A 23,942-nucleotide genomic window follows, 5' to 3' on the forward strand; every position below is an offset into this window, starting at 1 on the left:
TTCATAATATTCTGATCTATTTATTATTCTTATGGCTCTCTAATGTAATATAAAAATAGGATTTGTTTTAGTTTTATATGCGTTTCCCCATACCTCCACACAATAGGTAATGTATGGAACTATGAGTGAACAATACAGCAAACACAGCAAATACAGTGATTTCTGACAAAGGATATATCCTAGAGACACAATTTTAAGTTATTAGCAAAAATATTGGAATTTCCAGAACAGTCAGGGTTTATAAAAAGGAGACACTCTTGCTGATAGGAATTTATATAGGAATTTATTTACTTAGGAATTTAATGTGGGCTCTAATTTCAATGGATGCCTCATTCATATAACTCTGATTCTTAATTTTCATATGAAAAGAAAAGAAAACAAACATATTGAATGATCTGTTTTTGTTATTTGTTGTGTTGGGTCACATATGAAGATAGTATTACTGCATATAGATAATCTGTTAAAAAACTACACTCCTGTAATAGATTAGATTAAAATGGTTCCGTACAAAAGGTCATTCTTTCTGGGAAGAATACACGTCAACAGAATGAATGTTCTCTCAAGATCCATTTTCTTTTCCAAATGTTACCATGTTCTGCAGCATTTCAAGGCTCATGAACAAACACATTTCAAAATGTAATTGGTGCAATAAATAAAACAAAAGGATTAATTTATTGACTCTCATAAAGTTGGAGCCCATGGGAGGTCTTGGTGTTCCCAATCTCCAGTATTACTGGTCAGCCCAATTACGAAATCTAGTGTCATGTTCATTGGGGAGACGAGACTCACTGTGGGAACGAACAGATATAAGCTAACCCTTTCAATCCCTTGCCTTTGACTTATATTCATAAAACACTGAAATCAGATTAAACAAACATGGATCAACATTTCACTGATTTTCAACACACTTTTAGCCTGGAAGAACTGCATTAAGAATATTGGAATAAAAAAACACTTGTATTTGATTTTTTTGTGTGTATAGAATAGTGCCACATAATACAGTATGCCATATTTTTCATGACATACAGTCATTTTCTTTTTGTGTGTTTAAATATACATTATGGTCACCCATCTATCCAAATACTTTGTTTTGATCCAAAAGCCAGGTTGCATTTGGCAGAACGCCCTCTCAACAGGGGACTAGCTCTGAATTACATTAAGGGGGTCCAAAATGAATTATCTCTATACACACTATGTAGGGGAAAACAGCTTGAGCTTAAATCCATTCATCGTTTTCGCTTTGAACATCATGCTGTATGGCTTGGAACGTTCACAATGGCGCAAATGCGTGCGTGCGTGCGTGCGTGCGTGCGTGCGTGCGTGCGTGCGTGCGTGCGTGCATGTGTGTGTGTGTGTGTGTGTGTGTGTGTGTGTTTTTACATGCATACTGTAAGTGTGTATGTGTGTCTTTGTTTGTATAATGTGCTGTCATGGGTTTAAATCTGGCTCATGGCCTCAATTGCTCTCCTTGCTCTCTCTACTTGCATTCTACTTCCTCTGTTTTATTTATTACATTGAGGGACAGGAATGTCCCTCGATGTAATAAATAAAACCGAAATGCCTTAAAAGTAACCTTTTTTGGCATGAATTTGTGAATTTGTGCCCTTCGATTTTTTCCTGATGCCTGCTTGCCACAAAGCTTAGTTGGAATAACTCATAAATGGGCGTAATATTTCAAGTCCTGTGTAAAAGTTCAGTGCATTTGAGCAGGAATGAGAAACAACATCCCCATGCCCAGTGTGGGAGAGTTTAAAGATATGAATAAGGCCATCCATGCAGAGAGCACAATTAACGGAAATGTCACCAGCTGACATTCACTGTTGGATGGTGACAATGATCTGATAGTTCTAAGATGTTTTATGAAGTCCTGAGAATCAATTATTGTAAGTACCAGAAGTGTTCTCTATTGTACAAATGGACAGGTACTTTGACACAGACAGCCGGGTACACAGTGTTTAGTAATTCACTAAACAAAGAAGCCAGCTCACTGTCAGCACCACATGACCTCAACAACTGAACAAACACAATTTGTCTGAAAACCATGCCATTACAGTAGCTTTACCGTCATTGGGTGTTGATAGATATTTTGTATTGGAAATACCGTCAAGCACAGTGTGTGTTATTTACATACAGTACCATTTCAGGCTTTTACATTAGCGGGGTGGGGGTGGGGGTGGGGGTGGGGGTGGGGGGGGGGGGTGGGGGGGGGGGTTCGTCATGGACAGACTATTTAAAATGCACTGTACAAATGTCTTACATTATCACAGAAACAGAAGACTCAAGATATGCCTTCCTATCTCAGCTATACCATCAGGATTCAACAGGGCTTGAAAACGCAAGTTATAGTGCAGAAGCTTATAGAGAGATTGTAAGGTTCTCACATTAAAGGGTAAAGATGTCAAACTATATCAACAGAATCACACACTGGGAGCTGGTGTATATTGTCTGGAAGCTTATGGCCGCCGTGTACTGAACTGCCAAGCATCAAAGAGGCGGCCTCGGGCTATCAGAGTCCTGGTCAATGACCAAACTGCCAGTTCAACTGTCTTTAACCTATAAATACTCATGCACAACAGAGCATTTTTTTGGGCCAAATCTCCTGCACATAATTGTACATTTACACTGTGTATATAGGCTACTTTGCCCTGCTGCATATATGTACAATAGCTATATTTTGTAAAGGTTCTTAATTTCTTCTCCCATTTATATTCTCTTCTCTGCATATGTTCCTATGGCTGCAATAGCAGTAACCATGGGAAGATGCAATTCCCATCCTAAATTGCACACCACTAATGTTATTTAGAATTTTCTACACTTACACACTGACACGCTTTACACAATTGATACACTTTATTGCTCCTTGCAGTGTCTTTATTTTAATTTTATTATGTCTTGTTAGCACAGTCTGTGGACCATGCCACACCAACAATTCACCGTGCATACTGGAATGAGCAAGACAAATAAATCTCCTTGAATCTTGAATCAAGGTTCATTAAACAAAGTGAAGTAACTTTCGTTTTGTTTTGTTTCCCTGCTCACCCTTATAACCTCTCAACCTTGAATGAGCAAGCTGTAGAAATACTAACTATGTTTGTTTTGGAAATGTTTGAAATGAGTAATAGTATATAAGTTTAGTAGACAATGTGAACAACTTGTGAATAACTTGAATAACGTACTTCTGTAGCCAACATTTTTCTTGTGTGCAAGGACATCAACACAACTCTATAATTACCCCCCGGGGAACAGAAATATGGCTTATATTATAAAACAGAGCACACTCGGGATGGTTTCAGTTGCTTCAGTATTTATTTAACATGTTCAAGAAAAAACAACAATGGCTACGTATCGGCCGAGAGCGAGGGTGTCTATCCCCTTTTCAATGCGCTAGACCCTGGGAGATGGATTTCTGATTTGGAGCGTAACACCTACTATCAGCTCCCACGACTTAGCTACCCAAGCCGTGCTTCTGAGTTTGAGGTGCCCTGAATCAAACCCAGAACCTTGTGGTAGTGTTGATTTCGTCGACTAAAACTATGACGAAAAATGTTGGTCGACTACCTTTTTTCACTGACGAAAACTAAATAAAAACTAAGCTATGATGACTAAAACTAAGACTAAATATATTGACAATTTCGTCAACAAATAAAAACTAGACTAAAATGTTAGTGAGGGACGAGTGGAGAAGAGATCCAGTAGGACTAAAACACAAGTCATTTTTATGGCTGATTTTACACCTGGTTGTATGCTGAAAATAGCCGATCTACAAGCTCACAACGCGTCGCAGCGTGACGTGTTGTGAGCTTGTAGATCGGCTATTTTCAGCATACAACCAGGTGTAAAATCAGCCATTACGACGCCATCGAGGCACCGCCAAAATACATTTTAGTCGACTAAATCAACTGTAGATTTAGTCGACTAAAATCTTATGATATTTAGTCGAAAAGTAGTAAAACTTAAGAAACTAAAACCTTTCAGATGACTAAAATATGACTAAAACTAAAAGGAATTTTATTCAAAAGACTATGACTAAAATTAAACCAAAATCTGCTGTCAAAATCAACACTACCTTGTGGTCCAAAGGCGAGTGCTCAGTTTTATACACTGTAAGTGAGTGTACTGTAAATGGATAAATTAACATTGAGGATTTTACTGTGTAGAGAGATTCTGATTTAATTGTCACCAGACTTGATTCCTTGACTTCGGCAATGCATGGGATTTAAAAACAGAACTGCAACATGAGGCTCATTTTGAGGCATGTCTGCTTTATTGCACAGAGTGGCAAGATAAAGAAAAGCGGGTAGAGAGAGAGAGAAGTGATCACATTTGACATATTGTGTAGGTCATGAGCTAAATTAGCTTCATGATTAAGTCTTCTCGTTCTTAATCTGGTACTGTATACGCACTTTAATGTCATTTTCAAAATTAGCATGGGACAATTACACAGTATCTCCCATGTTTATGTATGTATGTATATATATATATATATATATATATATACAGCCTATACTGTATCTTTTTCATATATTATGCATTAAAGAGATTTAAACCAAAAGCCAGTTGTTTTTGTACATTTTTTTCAAAAATACATTTGTCTGCTTTGAAATGAAGCCATTCCACTCTGTGCTGAGAGGAAGAAAGAGACACACAAGCCAAAGAAGATGACACATACTGTAAGAGTAACAAAAATAGCTGTCATTACATTTCACAGCATCAACATCTAGTATACACATACAAAACTCTGCTTGTATTTACATGGGCAACAAGACAACTTATCAAAGAACATACACAAAATATTGGCTGCCTACAACACCTGGCTTTACCCCCCGTTGAAATAATATTTGAATAACTTGTTGTACAGTGTGCCATAACAGGAGGAACAATTATTAACCACTTAAACCCTATTTACTTCATTGACTGGGTTTCCTCAGGGTTGCACCTGGTCCCCACCTTTTGCCCTCAAAAACAAAATCTCTTAGCTATAATAAATGGCTATTTTAGTGCAAAGGGTTTGCCTATTATGACCTATTATGCCCAGAATGGGGATGCAAGGGTTCATGTGGTTAAACAGGATAGAAGAAAATGTATCACAGCATTTATACTGAAATTAAAACGTCACATATAACAGTGGTTCTCAAACTTTTTCATGTCAAGGACCCCCAAAATGATATGAATTTGGCCGCGGACCCCCATCTCAAATATTTTGTTCCAGGGACCCCCAGAGGCAAATATTTGAGTTAAAAATGTTGTCTTAAAAAATATATAAATCCCAAGGTTTGCACAAATGTTCACGGTTTAAAAGAAATAGCAGATCTACAAGCTCATAGCGCGGCACTCTGTGCCACGCTATGAGCTTGTATATCTGCTATCTTTGAATAGCCAAAGTATAAAAGGTTAAAATTATTGTGACACTATGTATATTAACACATTTTGCTGGGGACCCCCTGGAACCCCCCCAAGTACCCCTGGGGGTCCCCGGACCCCACTTTGAGAACCAATGACATATAAGACAGGCTCACACGAGCAGTAAAAGCCTTCACTGAAAAGGAAAGGCAGATAATCTGCTTTGATTTCCTGATACAGTCCAGGAGATTTCTTTCACTTGAATCTGATGATTGTCACTGTCAGTTTCTACATTGTACCTGACTGGCAACAGCAAAGACATGGGATAATAGTCGGCATAGATCAAATGTGTTTTTAGATGGGAGCATTGGGGATTGTTAGTGAAGCTAATGCTCCCAGCGTCTAGACTACAGCCGTCAGTCAATATGTCCTGGTATGATCGTGTTACGAAAATCGCATAAAAAGTCACTGTGGATTTGAATCATGTGTCAGAAATGAAAGGACAGATTATACAATCATGTAGTCAATGCCTTTAAAGTTTCTACACATGGGAGACTTAGTGGACGTAATGAGTGATGTATCCAAAGTCCTTTGTTCAATTTTCACAGGAATATAATATCTGGTTTCCAGACCAGGGTTATTGTAGTTAACAGAAACAAAATAACAAAAAATAGAATTGGAAAAACATTTTAGTTGAAATAAACTGAAATAAAAACAAAACAATGCTATACAAACTCACTTTAACTGTTTTGTGTGTTTACAACAACAACCAAAACTAGTGAACTAACTAAAATAAATCAGAAAGAAAATGTCCTTAGTTTTGGTCTTCGTCAAAAATCTTCAAAAATAGCAGAAATAGAACATCTATAAGCTTTTTGATATTTTTCTGACCTTGTTGAATCTTGCCTGTGATTAAAACATATTGAAATAAAAAAACATATAAAACAAACACTAAAAATAATAAAAATAAAACTAAGCAAAAAAACGAAGCAAAATAAATAAATGTAACTAAACTAGCACACACACTTTAAAAACGAAACAAAACTGAAATTTTAAACAAAAAGTCAGAACGAAATAGAAATAAAACTAACAGCAAAACTACAATAACCTTGTTCCAGCCCTACAGTATCTGATAGTGTTTCTTTCCCCTAAATATTTAAATGTGGTTTCAACATGATTTGCCTTCATAATGCACTGTTACTAGCAGAAATGGGCCACAGTGGAAAATTGCTGACTCATGAACACAATCCACTTATGTGAGAGAGAAAACTCTTGATATGAAAATATATCAAGAAATATATTTTCTGAAAGGCCTATCATTTTATTAAACTGGAAACAAATCTAAAATAAATCTGAAACAAGGCAGGTTATTTGTTTGTGTCTTTTCAAGTTCTTGCTTTATTGCTGCAATTTTGTAAATCAATGTTAAGATATTATTTCATCAATCTCAAAACTAGTTTCCTTGATATTGTCTGTTCACACTAAAGACTAATTTATACTGTATGAGCCTCAGATTATTCTTTTTAAGTAAAAGTATTAATACCACAATGTAGAAATATATTTTGGGGCTTTCCTAAAGTGTAGTGGTTCTCAAACCTTTTCATGTATTTGTCCGCAGACCCCCATCTGAAAATATTTTGTAACAGGGAACCCCATTCAAGATCTGTGTTATTAAAATGTTTCAAAAATATTCAAAATGTTTCACATTTCGTTCTAGATGTTTTGAAAATAGCTAAAATCTACAAGCTCACAAAGTTGTGAGCTTGTAGATCTGCTATTTTCAAATAGCCGATGTATAGGGTTCAAGTGGCAAAACTGATTGTTTATATTATTTAGATTTTGCTATATTAACTTACTTTGCTGGGGACCCCCTGTGTGTGTGTGTGTGTGTGTGTGTGTGTGTGTGTGTGTGTGTGTGTGTGTGTGTGTGTGTGTGTGTGTGTGTGTGTGTGTGTGTGTGTGTGAGATCATGAGGCCTACTCGCTTCTTTTGGGATTGTTTTCGTAGATGCTTGTTTCTCTCACAAAATCTGGCAACACTGCTCACGGTATAAATTAAGCCAGTAAATCTGGTCCTATCAGGATTCTTTGAGTCCCAGCATTACTTAAATTATGTGAAAGCGCCTTGTGAAAAATATATTTATCCTTATGAATGAAGGGTAAATGAGCATCGTCACACATAATCTGTGCAAGATTGCTTGGCAATGGAAAATAAGCATCAAAACAGTAATTGAGTTATTCTCAAAGTCAATATAATTTGACAATATTCTCTTACTCGTTGGGCCTATTTCCTCTCCCCCTCTCCCTCCCTCTCTCTCCCCCTCTCCCCCTCTCCCTCTCTCCCTCTCTCCCTCTCTCTCTCTCTCCCTCTCTCCCTCTCTCCCTCTCTCCCTCTCTCTCTCACCACTTAAACCCTATATACTTTGTTGTACAGCAAATAGCGAAAATAGCAGATTTACATGCGCTTACTTTTGCCCAAATGTTCATCTCTTATGAGTTATGACATGCCCAGAATAAGGACGCTAGGGTTCACGTGGTTAAAGTAGAAAAAAGGATGGATGAATAAATTAGTACAATTACAAAAAAAAACACTGAATTACACTTTTTTTTTTAAATTCTGATTTTTGTATGTTTAGCATTTCTCATCTCTTTGCTTCTCAGCCCTGTAGATGTTTGGCAGCAGCACAAATACATCAACCGCAAAACAGGCAAGCAGTCGGAGTGCAGCATCACAGAACAGACAGACAGCGGGTATACAGGGATTTGGCAAGAGTAGAACAATAGAAAAAAGAAATGAAGTCCTTTTTCAAATTAATCTTTGACACTTCTGAACTGGAAACATGGTGAACATCTATTATATACAGGATTCCAGAGCATCAGGCACGGGGACCTTTAGATCTTTGACATACTGTACAACTGTATATCAATGGTACATAAGGTCGTGTGTGTGTGTGTGTGTGTGTGTGTGTGTGTGTGTGTGTGTGTGTGTGTGTGTGTGTGTGTGTGTGTGTGTGTGTGTGTGTGTGTACCATATGTGTATCAGAGCGTAGAAGTGCTTGTGTGTACACATGGAAGTGTGTACATACTAAATACATAGGTTTGAGAGCATATGCAAGTGACGTGTGTACGTGTGTGTACCGCATGCGCGCACGTGTGTGTGTGTGTGTGTGTGTGTGTGTGTGTGTGTGTGTGTGTGTGCGTGCGTGCGTGCGTGCGTGAGTGTGCTGCAGTTATCACTTCTGTTCTCAGCTTATTTCAGACAGAGTACACCCCATCATACTTCCAACCAACAAACCCTTTGGTATATTACTGCAGGTGAAGTAGTACTAGTTTTTTATCATCATCAATCATCTTCACTACCATCATCATTATGACCATCACTGTCATCAACATCATCCTCTTCACCTTCATGACATCAAGTGTAACCAACCATCATCAAGGTCACATTCACCTTCATCACCGTAATAAAAAAAAACACCATCGACCAGCGTCACAGTATTATGTCACCACCATCACATGCCCCAAAAGTGAGCAAACTCACACAGTTTAGCAGCATTAGGATGGGCCACATTTAACTTAAGATGCAGCCCGTTTCATGCCATTATAATTCTCGTCACCAGACTGTTCTCAAAAAGCAGCCACAGCAGCAATGTTGTGTCAAAATGAGCTTTGCAGCTAATCCATCTCAGCAAGCTTGCGCTCTCCAGACCCGTAAAATCTCTCTCTCTCTCTCTCTCTCTCTCGTTACAACCAGGCTCAGTGGCAGCAACAATACGGAAACATGGCAAATAAATAGACTCAACTCAATTTAATTATCAAATATCCAAGAAATGATATAAGAGGATATTAGAGAGTTTGCCAGCCAGTTTATCTGTGGTGTATATGAGTGAATGTAATGATATGTACTTACTATGATGTAGGGGTGTTGTAGGATGCAGAACCAAAAACATAGCAAACTAAACAAGAGACATGCTATGTAGTGCTGGAAGAGAGAGAGAGACAGAGATATGACTGAGTGGACCAGCTGCTATGGGATATACCGGCCCCAGGTGAGTCCCATAAGCGCTGACGATCCCTGCCTCCTACCTGCTAACAGACAAAACAAACAGAACAGGGAAGCAACCAAGGACACAACACAAACACACAACCAGCAGGTGGAGTCAGAGACGTCACACTCTCCACAGCCTGGGGGCTGAACAGACCAGTCATTTTTGTCATTGAGATACATACGACGACCCGCCAAAACCAAAGTCCTTTGACGTTTCCTGGGTTCACCGTCACGCAGAATCCATCTCTCGTAGCTGTTCCCACGGCCGCTCTCATCGCTGCGTTCCCTTTCCTTCTCTGTCCGGACTAGGAGAGATCAAGCGTAGGTCTCCCCTGTTTTTAGCGCCACCAGCTCAGAGTCCTCTGTGTGGCGGCCATTCAAGTGATCGCCACTGCAGTCGTGGTGGTACATGAAAGCGGGTACCTCGCTGATTGAGGTGGCGGTGTAGGTAGAGCGCATGGAGCAGTGGTCTCGCCGCCTCTGGCCCCACTGGGTCTTGTACTGCATCCACTGTCTCTTCAGAGCGGCCTGGACCTTGAAGTCAACACGGATCAAGAGTGTGTCACACAATATGCAAGATAAAAGGGTGTACAGTCCATTATATCAGTGGTTCTCAACCAGTGGTCCGGGGACCACCAGTGGTCCTTGGGGGGGTACCAGGGGGTTCCCAGCGAAATTAGTTAACATAGCGTCACAATTATTTTAAACCACTTAGCTTTGGCTATTCAAAAATAGCAGATCTACAAGCTCATAGCCGCGCTATGGCACAAAACATTTTCAGATGGGGGTCCGCGGCCAAATGTATATCAATTTAGGGGTCCTTGGCATGAAAAAGGTTGAAAACCACTGCATTATATACAGATCCAACACCGCACGCTGCAGTATGAACCATATGTACTGGTGAGATTGGTAACACAACATACAGTGAACTCCTATTTATGTTATACATACAGTACGTAGATACAGTACAACACATATACATTATATAGATATACAACATAACACATTTATTTTAGTTCCCCATAGGAACTAGAAGGCTACATACTGTAGTAGCTGTGAGAGGGAGAAAAATATATCACTCTAAATTGAAACCACTGCGAAGTTGGATATATAAAGTTAGCAGCTAGATGTACTAATAACCAAAACAATCTTGGAGCAGCTTGAAAATACCTCCTTAAATTGCATGTAAAAAACAATTAAGAAAAGTGGGCTATATTCATCTTATCTTATCTTTAGCCCTAAGGGGTTCTGGCTGGGGTTCTGGCTGCTCGTACAAGAGCTAATAACTGGCCCATGTTCCATGTTCAAAATATGACTGCATTTTTCGTCCTTATCGTCTACTATTTGATGTTTTTCTCTGTGCTAGATACTGTCCCTCATGCTGAGCATACTAATAGCTCCCACTATCGCTTAATGAATGTCTGAATTTTTATCTTCTTATACAATGATACAACTCCTTTAATCATGACCCCATTACTCTATGACTAATTCCATGAATAGCATATTTGCTATGCGAATCTCTCCAACACAGGCTAAACTTTACTGAACTATTACAGAGTTTCAAGTTTATTTTTAAGTATTTCCTGACCCTTAAACCAGTTTCAAAACAACTGAAGATGTCACAATAAGACGTCTTGTTGTCTCGTCTAGCCAGATGTTCATAGTTTTATGAACATCTGTTAGGCTAACATGCCACCCAGAGACATGCAAAATGCCTGATTCAACCCTACAACACACACAGAGGGGATACTGCTTTGAGGAGATTCTCTGGTTGGAAGCATCAATCAAACAAATTGGTCTACACTCTACAGCTGCAGTCACACCATGAGCAGGGTTTTGTGTCTGAATCATGTCGAGTATGATCAATGTCAAGCAGTTGCAGACAGGGGCCTCGAGTATGAAGTTAGTAAACTGGCACACGTAGCCCAGTGTAGTTTTTTTTACTCGAGTTCCATGTAGGCGCTAACAAAATGTCCTATCAGTGTCAGTACTGCGAGACGAAACGTCACCGTGGATGTGGTGTTCATGATTTGGTTGTGTCAGCAGTATTCTGTCGACAAAGTGCAATTTTGGCTAATGACAGCCAGATCTATATGGCAGAAACAATATCCCTTTATTTGGAGAATGACGTAGACTGGATTGAACGCACACTGTTAATAAAATGGTGAAATAAAATACAATAAAATCCACTGTTATTGTGGTGGGTTGTTCCCTTTCATTAGGCCCACCTTTTTAGTCTGTTAAATAACGGGTCCATTTGAGTTTAACACTGATGATTTTTCTATGTACATGACTCATGCTCTTACTGCTAACCTGCTCTCAAAGACAATGCTTCACAACCTGTTTTGTTTGTTTATTTAGTTTTAACTCAAATATCATGTCACTCAACTTTGAAGTAGACCTCTGAAATGGGCCACATGCAACATAGCTTTTCTCTTCATTAATGTGACATCATGTGAATGAAATGTCCAAGAGTCAACCTGGAAACAGTATAGAAACATCCAGTCTAAAGGGCTGTCCACACACGATAACTATAAAGGTATCTAAAAGAATGATTGAAACTGAACTGAAACTCAAGTGGATGCTGGAGTGCACACCACAAATATCATTGGGAACCCTTCCAGAATTATTTGATCTTTGATATCAACATGTCACGTTTTACATTTTTACAGAACATTATCGTTCATCAGTGTGGATGCTTTATCGTTATAGTTATAGGATCATTATCGTTATAGTTATCTTTGTAGATATCTTTCTTGGCTTGGCCGACCCTTGATGGAGTCTGATGTCTCATCTATAATGCCATCAGCAGTGAGCTGTTCCATTGTTCCATTACTGGACAGCTCCCACCCAGTGTGCCGTGTGCAGATTGGCCTTTACAAAAGGGCAAATGCCCTGTCAAACATCAAGTGTAATTTGTTTTCAAAGTGGTAAGCACTGCTGTACCTGCATTATCAAATGATTTGGCACCGATACTCGAATGGAGATACATGGAACGTTTAATCAGAAAGTGTTAATATGCTAAGTGTGAATAGCACTTACCTCCCCATTGAAGAAGCAGAATATTGTTGCCACCAATAAACCCTAGAGAAAGAGTAAAAAAAGTAAATGTGTCAAATACCATGGGAAAAGCAGTGGATGTCACGTAACCCCAATTTGATACCCACTCTTAACAATGACTGATGAGTTGAAGTACTTGGAGTTAATAGAAAACATACCACCTGGAAGTTCAACAGAAAGCTTACGTGGTAGTTAAATAGAAAACCTAATGTACCCCGATAGTTCAATAGAAAGCTTACCTGATAGTTCAATAGAAAGCCTACCTGGTAGTTCTAGAAAGCTTACAATGTGAATAATTCTTATGGGTTCTTGTATGATAAATGCACAAGGCTGTGACCAGACAATGACATGTATTGATGCTGGTATGGTCCTTACCTGGTAGTGCATGACTATGTGCATGATGTAATCGAACACCTCTCCAGCCCGCTGGTTCTCCGGCCTCCAGGGAAAGACGACAAACTGAATGCCCAGAAGAGGCACCAGGATCAGAGTGGCTCGCACAGCCTTCATGTACATGTTGGACTCTGCCCGATGGGTGTCTCTCAGCTTGGTCACCAGCACACGAACAATGTTCAGCAAGAAGAACAGGTTTACCTAAGGTGAAAAAAAACACAGGAATATAGTCTATATTATACTCTGTACATGAAGTAAATACTATACTATAATATACTATACTATACAGGCTTTAAAATATATATCTCTACCGGGGCAGGTGGTCCAATTTGAGGCTGTTTTTTTATTTTTCATATTCTAATAAGCCCCTCCCAATACATTTGGAAGCCAATTACAGACAAACAGTATGGAATATCAAAAAATATATATATCACTCTAAATTTAAATTTGACACTTAATGTTACATGACTCATGAAACAATATGTCTCTGCAACGAGCAGGTGTTGTCAGTTGGCACTGGCATACTTGCTGTAGGTAAATGTATGTTTCAAGCTCATAAGGCAGTGAAGTGAGCAGACTTACGAGTAATGCTGCCATAATGGGTCCATGGACCACGTAGAGAAGATGGGTTTCTACGCTCATCCAACAACTGCAGGGAGGGAAAGGAGGGAGTGTCATCAGTCAAATCTTCCTACTGCTTAGCAGATGCCCACACACATACACACACACACACACACACACCCACAGCCACACACGCCCACTCACATGCATGCACACACAAGCACCACCCACCATACACACCCACAAACGCACACCCAACACCTACGTAAACCACCACACCCACACACCCACAGCCACCACTCACACACACACACACACACACACACACACACACACACACACACACACACACACACACACACACACACACACACACACACACACACACACACACACACACACACACACACACACACACACACACACACACACACACACACACACACACACACACACACTTTGGGTGCTCGTACATTAATTTTGTCTGTCGCAGACATGCACGTGTGTAAACACTCCAATGTTTATTTATTCAACTGTAGGGAACATTACTCACTTGTCATCGAAATACTTTTTCCTCGCCACTGCATGGATGGAGGCTGGCACCAAAGGAAATCCTTAGAGGAGGGAGAAGATGGCAACCATATGATGTTTTCAATAAATTCATAATGCAACGTTATAGTCACACCACTGCTGCTTGGCAACTTATTAACTGGTCTTACCGTTCCAATCCTTATTAATTAAATAATTATTCAAATAACAGGCTGTAACAAGCACAGGCTGTAACAATGTGATAATATGTTATCTTAATATCTTAATTTGGCAGTATTCTACATTCTTACAAATGCTGAAATGCAAACAAAGGATAGACCTTGGCAAGCACATGGTTCCTCATTCCTCATTACAGCAAGCGTACAGCATTCCAATGGTGTTGTTTGAAGCCTAACAACAACACTGCATGGGTAATTTCATCTTATGATACTGTGTCATTTAAAATCCTGTCCATAAACACTATATCCTTTTAATTTGAGCCCAGGCATAAACATGCGACTTTGTGCATGGTCCATTTTCAGACAGCAATGAGGCCGGCATATTGGCCACAGATGCACCCAACAACTTGAGGAAAGGATTCCAAATAAGCCTGCCGGCTTCTTCCTTTCCTCACACAGCAACTTGTTTTCTTTGATATGTATCATTTCAATTTTTTTTTATAACAATGTGCTAAATAAACTTACCTAAACTGAACTTAACCACTGTAACTGACTGTCTATTCTCAACGCCTGTACAATGTACATGACACTTGTGCACCCCAAGGTTATCCACTCTTTAATAATGATTGCCAATTCAGTTTTGTCCTCCACTTATTAGTTTGATTCATTTGAACAAGTGAAGGGGAAAAAAGAGAAACAGTGAGCAACGAGAGGTCATACTATATAAAGCTGTCAAGGGCTTGAAAAATGGGAGATTGAATGGTATGAGTGAGTAGCATTTTTCTGGTCATTCGCTAGATTAGATCGCAGGCTGTCAACAAATTGAGCTTGAGCGATTGAGCGCTGAGCAAGTGACGTGAGTGCAGTGTGATGAAATACGACAATACGCATATAAATCACGACGGTATACGCTCAAGGTTAGGTAAGACGAGAAGCTTTCGCTCTCATGTCTCATCATGTGACACAAAAGCAAGGTTATACGAATCGTTAAAGTATTTCAGCATTTTCTTGAACCATAATAAACACAATCTACTTATTTATATCACAACATCAGTGGTGGAAAGTAACTAAGTACATGTACTTAAGTACAATTTTGAGGTATGTGTACTTTAAGTATTTCCAATTTCCAATAGTTTTACTCCTACTCCACTACATCTCAGAGGCAAATATTGTACTTTTACTCCACTACAATTGTTTGAAAACTTTAGTTACTAGTTACTTTGCAGATATAAATCATTATATTATAAAACATACATTAACCACTTTATCCCTATTTTATAACCAGGCTATTTGAAAATAGCAGATCTACAAGCTCACAAGCTCACATCGCGACGCGTTGTGAGCTTGTAGATCGGCTATTTTCAAACATTTTAGTACTTTTACTTTTGGTACTTTAAGTACATTTTGATACCAATACTTTTGTACTTTTACTCAAGTCAATTTTGAATTCCAGACTTCTACTTGTAACAGAGTATTTCTACATTGCAGAATTTAAACTTTTACTTAAGTAAAACATTTGAGTACTTTTCCCACCACTGCACAAATAAAAATACATATTTTGCCGCTCCACAGTGGAAATATTGCCGGTATATGTGCGTTTTCAGGCATGGCATGAATGACTCACCCCAGCCCAGGAGGTAGTACCAATGCAAGTGCTGCTCCTCTGCGAACACGGCAACCACGATGAGAGTGTGCAAGTAGATCCCTTCACAGAGCATCCAGAAATAGTTGCATCCCAGCATGTACATGTGAAAGAAGTGTAACACTTTGCACCCAGCCTGTACAGATTTGAGAAAGGATATCAAATAGATTAGGTTTAGGGAGCAGCCGTAGCCAATTCCTTTCCCCACAGTACATTTGACTATTTACATAAAAGGATAGCTTTTTACACATACATACCCTTTAAATGTTGACAAAAACATTGAGGTGCATTAGTGGTACAGAACAGTTTTATTTTAAAAACTACTTTTGTTGCATGTATATTTCATGTTCCTGACCATTGGACCACAATGGAAACCAGTTTAAACTTTTTTGTGTTTTAGCATAGCTTTTGTAACTGTACTGCCACACTGTTTTCAAACTTGTTAATACATTATTCAATCAATTAATCAATCAAACTGCGGTCATTCCTGCATGTACAGTATGTTGTATACTTTTAACATACTCTTTTGTTATACAGTATTACTGCTTCTCTTTAGTCATCATCATTTTCATGCATAGAAAGAAATACAATACATTACATAATATTATATCAATGTTAACTATCAATAAATTCCAGGAATCTCTGTCTGTCTGTCTGTCTGTCTGTCTGTCTGTCCTTCTTGAGAACCATGCTTGACACTTGGCAGGTGTATTGCGGAGGACCCAAGGAAGTGTGAAGTCATTCAGATGAGCGGTTCTCCAGAACTGACCCAGTACAGCCCGTTCCGAGCCACTGTGCTTTTTGTTTGGCAGCTTGCGAACCGCTCATCCAATCTACTTCAGTGGCGGGTGTGCTGCTGAGGACCAGACAGGGACTCATGGAGGAACATTGATATTTAAATTTTGTGCAAGAAGACTAATTAAAAAATAACTAATTACGAAGCCCATATAGGTCTTTTTCAACGCTTTGCTGCATTCAACTTCGTTTGAAATTCCTCGAACTTAACTGCAACTGACTGAAATGGCGCCACGTTTAAAATTTGTGACTCATTCACTGGCTTACTAAACAAAACGCTACAGTATGTGTATGCCCATTGCCCTGGTCTCCTCCCTGGCCTGACTCGGATAACCACAAAGGTGTTTCTATTCAAACCCTTCCTTTTCGAAACGCCGGGCTGCAGTGACCAGTACACGTTGGCCATGCACTGCAGTAGTTCTTAAGTACAACCTGATTACCTTTCTTCTGAAAGAAAACAGACAGGGCATTTGACATATGGTGGAAAAAGGGGATATACATTTTCACAGTGATGGTATGAGCTGTCATTCCCTTCAGCTTCTTGGATGCACTGGGAGGAGGGGATCCCAGTAAACACTCCACTGAAGATGTGCCAGACAGATTTGGGGAACGTGACTCTGAGCACTAGCGGTAGCGCAAAAGGGGGAATGAGAGCCCAGATGCTGAAGCCTCCTGTCTCTGAGATGATGCCTTCTCTGGCCAAGGCATACATCCATACATGCGCTACTATAACCACTTAAGACCCGAGGCCGATTCTACCAATGCCTTCTAAATCAGTAGTTGTCACACTTTTAAGATTCTTCACGAAATGTAAAAAAAAATAGCAGATGTACAAGCTTGCAGCGCGGCACGCGCTGTGAGGTATTTAATGGGTTAACCACGTATGCCCTATTTAAAAAATAGCTAAAATAGCGATCTGTAGTTCTGCTATCTTTGCTAGCTTAGCTAGTTTTTGAAAATGATAGACGTTTTTCACAGATAATGCCTAAAATATAGGGACATCAGGGTTGAAAGGGTTGAAAGTATATAGTACACTAGTATATACACCTATTCATTGTTGTATATTTGTTCACCACTTTTATCATCAAATAATATTTGTTCTTAATTTTAAAACTATTTGGAGTGAAGGGTTTGAAAGCTGATGTGTAGATATTCAGTCTACCAAATGCTGCGAACTTGGTTGACAGCCAAAACGTTTTAAAATTGAAAAAAAAGAAAAGAAAAGAAAAAGAAAAAAACAGATACTTGTCAACAGTCCACCGCAGAGCTCGTTTGTCATTATGATTTCCATAAACTACTAAAAACAATAACAAGGGATGTTTCTTGAAGCGTATCGTGTAAATGTAGGATCACTCCTGACCTCAAGGCATTCCAAGAGACAGATTTATACCTTCGCCTTAGCAGACCCTCGACTTCCAAAGAATTCACTTCTGAAATTCGGCATGGCTCAGTGGCAGCCTGTCAAAACTTCTTGAAAGAGATATCGAAAAGCACTAAAAGGATAATGACTTTTTGTGCAATATCTGATACAAACGTGACATAGCACATTAATGTACGCTACAACTATATACACCCTTAAACCCACTGCCGAACAGACAACTGTTTTAATTATGTCAAATCTAGATCATTTTGATAGATATCAAAATAATTGGAAAGGGGGGTCTAAATGAATATTTGCATGCATGCTCGAGGCTTGTACTTTTCATTCCCAGAAGTTTCGCATTTGTGTCTCATTTTAATTAGTAACGCCAGATACCTGCATTTGTCTTCATTCAAAATTCTATTAAACCTGCAATCTGGAACTTATTGTAATGCATAAAACATTATTGTAACCAATCTGTATGGTAGAGTTTAAGACCTGGAACGAATCTGTATCACTTTAGATTTCTTTGGCTATTCAAAAATAGCAGATATACAAGCTCATAGCGCGGCACCAAGTGCCGCGCTATGAGCTTGTAGGTCTGCTACATGTATTTTTGAAAAATCTTGAAAATTGTTTTTTTTCTTTTTTTTTCAAAAAACTGTTAGGATTTAGAACATTTTTAAGAATCGCCTCAGGTCTTAAATGGGTTAATACAATACATCTAGTGCATCTGCAGTGGCTGGACATGGTCTCCCTGCTCATCCATTGAGAGATTTAGACCCTGGTGCAGGGTAGCTAGGACACCTACTGTACTGGTTGACAAGCAGTAGTGCCTGAAGCTCATAACCCAATATCCACCCTTACCAAGCAAGGGGCATCTTATAGAGTGGTAGAAATGTGTGGTCCCTCATGCAGATAAACAGGGTTTAAATCCCAGGCGGGTAGGACATTAAAGTTATTGATTGTAGCTTTGAAGGGATATTTCACTTTGAAAACAAATGTGGTCATTTTATCGTCTACTCAGGCTTTTGTGAACACCCCAGACAGTTTTTAGGTTGCTTGATTCAGTATTTTAGATATTTGACATTCATTTTATCAGACACGCCCCTTCCTATACAAACCTGTTAAAAAAATGTATTTTTAATAATTGTTTTGGAAAGTGAAAAAAATTCAATACAATTAAAACATGTTTTTAAATAAATGAAAAAAGTAATCGAAAATACACGGCCCCCTCACGTATTAGGCGGGCAGGATGAGTCACCAGAACCAAGGACGGGTGTTTTTGATGAATCTAACATGTTAAAAATGGAGTTTGAAGTTATAATGGGTTTGTATAGGAAGAGGGAGTGTCTGATAAAAAATAATATAAAATATCTAAATACTGAATCAAGCAACTTAAAAACTGTCTGGGGGGCTCACAAAAGCCCGAGTAGACCCAATGAATGACCCAATTTTTAAAATCCTTGTTTCAAACAATTCACTTTCATAGCACTCATTGCAAAATGACTTGTTACATTAGCCAATTAATACACAATCAAATCCCCAGTGTTAATATAATTGAGAGTATACAAATCTAACCAAATTGTCATATTTGTACAAGAGTTAAATTAACACTGAGGATTGTGTAGTTGAGAAAAGTATTTTTGACAGATTGAGCTCACCGGGTTTCTGCCCACTACTGCTGGATTTCCAGCAATGGCTATGAGGTGGATGAGGGTGAGGGCAGAATTGAGGACGTAGGAACAGAAGAGGTTCTTGTGTAGTGTGATCCTCTGACAGCTCAGACTCCTGTATGGGAAAAGAACAAGCCACACTTGTATACATTCGTAGACTTTTACATACAATGTTTATGTACATTTATATTTGTTAAACATACAACATGTAAATCTCGGACGGTCTAAGTTCTTCAGGGAAGAATCTATCTATCTATCTATCTATCTATCAGTCCACAGTTACACCATCAGTGTTAATTGGTTAATAGAACCGATCCTTACAGGTCTAGTTGGATCACTGTCTGAATAAAACGACCACTAAGAATTTTCTGTGTAAAATTCCCAAAACCAAAACTGAAGACCGTATGTGCTTTGGAAACAGCTTGATTTAATTTTGCTAGTCCAGAATATTTGTGTTACTAAGGATAAGAAAAAATAAATGTTAACGTTAAAAAAGGTTGTAAGGGTTTATTGATGTTTTGATACTGTACGCTATACATTTGTTTTAAAATGTTAGTGCATTCAGGTCATCATACAATACATTACTGGGTAAGAATGAACTGCCATGGAAATATTAGGAATATGATTTTTTTTTAAATGAGGAAAATAACATCATAACATCATAACACAATACCTGAGAAGCATTACCACATCACTGATAATGTATTCACATTTCTGAAAGCAATGCATGCTTATCTGATTTCAAAGGACGGATCGGCATATGCATAAATGACTGAAAAAATATGGCTGCATTTTGCAATAAAAACTCATCTGCTACATCAACATACATCATCTGACAAACGTCCTCTCCGATGTTGATGCAGTTAACAGGATGAAAAATGACTGAGAACACTGGAAAGATTTGTTTCTGGCTTCTGACAGCATAATGAGGATGTCAGATGCGGCTGTCTGTTTGTGAAACGTAAAACCGAGACTAATTGGGGCCTCTTCTGAACCTTGCTCTCTTAGTCAGGCAAGATTATAGATTCAACATTTATTTTAATTACTGTACATAAAACAAAGCAAGATCAATTCTGTGCCTGGACATGGATGGTGTCAGACACAGGGAGTGTAGTGGTTATGAAGGCTTGATAATATCAAACTTCTCTCGGGATTAGCTGTCAGATTACATGTAACAGATCCACGGGTGCTTCCTAATATAATTTATATCAATTTTATGGTAGCACAGCCACCCAGCTATCAAAGACAGCTAAAAAACATTGTTGACTCCTGCAGACTCATAAATGTGAGTCTGCACCTTGAGGAGTAACCTCTTACAGCAGGTCACATATGAATGGGGAAAAACGAACACCACCCTGACCAGAACAACATAACATTTCCACAAGCCTAGACTGAATAATCTAATTGACTATACATTTTATTTAAAAAGCAGCAGTATTTATTCAGCTTTGCACATAAAAGGAAATGCAGGAGCCAATATTGAACACTCACTATATCTTATCACTCAAACAGAGAGCGTCTCCTTTCAAACCCCAATGGTTCTAATCAGCCCCCCGCCCACAGGAGTGGCCCAATTCACTCACAACTTGCTACAAAAATCCCTCATGAAAAACTATATAATCTCCTACCTTTCATTTTCAACCTTCACATGTGTCTCCTTCTCTAATAATCAAAAAGTGCTATATATTTCATCTCGCAATTTACTTCCGGATGGTTCGTTTTGCACTTTTTTGGCCACATCGGTCACGGGAAAGAAATAAGCGCTGCCGTGGTCTATGGAAACGAGCCCAAAAGTGCACCCAAATAAGCCCAAAATCGCTTATACAAACAGTCAGACCTGGCAACGCAGCCTACGCCAATCATGCGTGAGAGATCTACAAGCTATGGGGCAGAGACGGCACCGTATCTTAGCAACAACTACAGCGCTCACTCTCATTGGTCGTGTCACGCTAAGAGCAGTCTCCAGACAATGGCATCGCAGACAGCTTGCTGTTACTGCTGTAGCCATCACAGTTAGTCCCAGCGACGACGGACAGGGCGCTGTGATAGCTGCCATGTCGCTAACGCTAACGTGGTTGTCATGCCTGCAGCGGCTGTGCAATCACTTTGTCAACAATGCACGTTCGTGTGGTGAATGTCAATATTGCTGCTCAGTTAGTCCATTGTAGATGATGTATGTTTGTGTGTGTCTTCTGGAGAACTGTAGCTCCACAGCAACTACAGTAACTAACGTAATGGCAGGACCGCCCCGTGCAACGCATGTTAGGCTGCATTATGGTCATGTAGTAATTTCAGATAATTTCGCTCCGATTACAGCAGTGCTTATCAACCCTTTCACGCCGCCCCCCCCCCCCCCCCCCCCCCCCAAATAAACGTACTTGATCTGGGGACCCCCCCATTCTGTTTGACTCCGTTCCACAAGTACATATTGTGAAAATAGCCGATCTACAAGCTCAAAACGCCTCACGTTGAGAGGCTTTGTAAGCTTGTAGATCGGCTATTTTCTACATGACTGCCTCTTTCTTACATTCTTTGACAATGTGGCCCATGTTTTCATAGTATAGTTTGTTGACTACTTTTGTTGCAGAAATGCTCATTTCCTTTACTTTCCTTTTTTTATTTTCTCCGCCAGGCCGAAAGGCATGGCGCAAGACTATGTTTCACCCCCTGTCCGTCCGTCTGTGATAGCTAATCTCTCACATCGTTGACTTGATCGCAGCAAAATAACAGCCCGATGAGTCAGTGAGAGCTGGATAAACGAGGTAAAATGTGTCAAAAGGAGTCTGTACGGCTGTCGATAAATGAACACATGACGTCGGTGGGAGAGGAGATATTGTGTCTTTTGGACAAACAGCAGCGTCGTGCTGATGTTTGTTGTGTGAAGCAGCTTAATGTCAGAGTGTTTGTGTTGGAGCGCCTCAGTGCGGCTGCAGAGTTCATGTGCAACCTCTTCCAGAGAGAGACAGAGACACTAGAAACTCTGCTGGGGAAAAAAAAAACTGCTGGGCATTGACTTTCATATGGACATTGATCTACACACTGCAGGTATATCTGCTACACACACAACATCAAACTACACACTGCAGGTATGATGCAGCGTTTGCATTACAGCCAGCATGCCAGCGTAGTTCCCATATGGTTTCAAGGTGGGCTAAACCATATGGACCCCATGTCAGCAATGTCAGCGGCATCCACTTCAGTCCCAACTGCGATGCCCATGCAGGCTATAAGTAGCTTCTACCTGGCCCTTAGGTGGGCCCCAACTACCCATGTTTATGTGGGACCAAGGCGGGTCCTACCTGGGTTTGCCCATGCAGGCTTTAACTGGGTTCTACCTGGGCCCTAGGTGTACCCTAACCAACCACAGTGCAGTGCCCATCGCTCCAATTGCTGTGACGTCAGGGCTCTCAATACTGCACATTGGTGGAGGAGGAGGGGCCGCAGGGCGACCGCACACATCGCTGAACCAATGGTAGCCCACGGATGTTTCCTCTGGGGATTTACAATCTGCCCCTCTATGCCACATATCATCCGCACTACAGGGTCTTCACTGACCGAGCCACGGCCCCACTGACCCTCATGACGCTACGCAACTTATATGAGTTGCCAAGTGGCCGCGGGCGCTACGTGGGCGTGGCCGCGGGCTAGACGCGAGCCCCCGCATAGCGGGGGCGAGCTTCTAGTCAAAACAAACACTCACAAAGCACAAAGCACTCACAAATCAATAGTCTTTTATTTATTGAGGCAACAATGTTTGAGCTAAAAGCTATCACCAGTCACTTGTTTTAGTATACAAGTAGATGATGGCTTTTAGCTGAAACGCCTTCATTGTTGCCCTCAATTAAAAGAAGACTATTGATCCGTACGTGCTGGTATTCCGTTTGTTTTGATACTTGCATCAACCGTGCACCTGATTCAGTTTCAAGACTGGGAGCTGTGCGCAGCGCGCTTCTACTTTTCACTATGTACTCACACTATACAAGCCTTTATCTGTGAGGGGCTGTCACCCTCATGGCAAAAACAGTACGTACGTAGTGAGTATTGAGACTCTCTGGATGGGCGATATTTCTTAACAAACTCAGTTTTTCCACAGCAAGCTGAAGTATTTTTATCTGGGAATCCTGACAGCGTTGAAGTCGAGTCATAAATAAAGGGACCAGTGCAGCTGTACACCCTCACATACCACTGTAAACTACACATCTGGACCTTATAATGGTCAACATTAAGACATTCTCCTTTTAAGAGATTGGGCCATAAATATGCTCTGTGGTCGTAAAAGCTGTGTTCTTGTAAAAGTGGCGTCTTTGGTAACCTATTGAGATCTTCATTTGTCAATTATAAAAGCTTTCTGCTCATGCCTA

At 39.9% G+C, this 23,942-nt stretch overlaps 1 protein-coding gene across 1 annotated transcript in view; it reads right to left on the reverse strand.

Moving 5' to 3' along the window:
- Positions 1-8,676: 8,676 nt before the first annotated feature.
- calcr (calcitonin receptor) overlaps positions 8,677-23,942 on the reverse strand; it is a 70,850-nt gene continuing 55,584 nt past the window's right edge. Inside the window, exons 10-16 of the mRNA XM_084079828.1 lie at positions 19,570-19,696; positions 15,733-15,886; positions 13,955-14,015; positions 13,423-13,489; positions 12,823-13,041; positions 12,430-12,471; positions 8,677-9,921 (exon numbers count right to left, since the gene is read on the reverse strand). Of these exons, the coding sequence (XP_083935954.1) occupies positions 9,703-9,921; positions 12,430-12,471; positions 12,823-13,041; positions 13,423-13,489; positions 13,955-14,015; positions 15,733-15,886; positions 19,570-19,696 (889 nt within the window). The 3' untranslated portion in view covers positions 8,677-9,702. The remainder of the gene's footprint in view (positions 9,922-12,429; positions 12,472-12,822; positions 13,042-13,422; positions 13,490-13,954; positions 14,016-15,732; positions 15,887-19,569; positions 19,697-23,942) is intronic.

The sequence above is a fragment of the Gymnoscopelus microlampas genome, assembly GCF_963454915.1.
Source record: "Gymnoscopelus microlampas genome assembly, chromosome: 15".
Taxonomy (NCBI): Eukaryota; Metazoa; Chordata; class Actinopteri; order Myctophiformes; family Myctophidae; genus Gymnoscopelus; species Gymnoscopelus microlampas.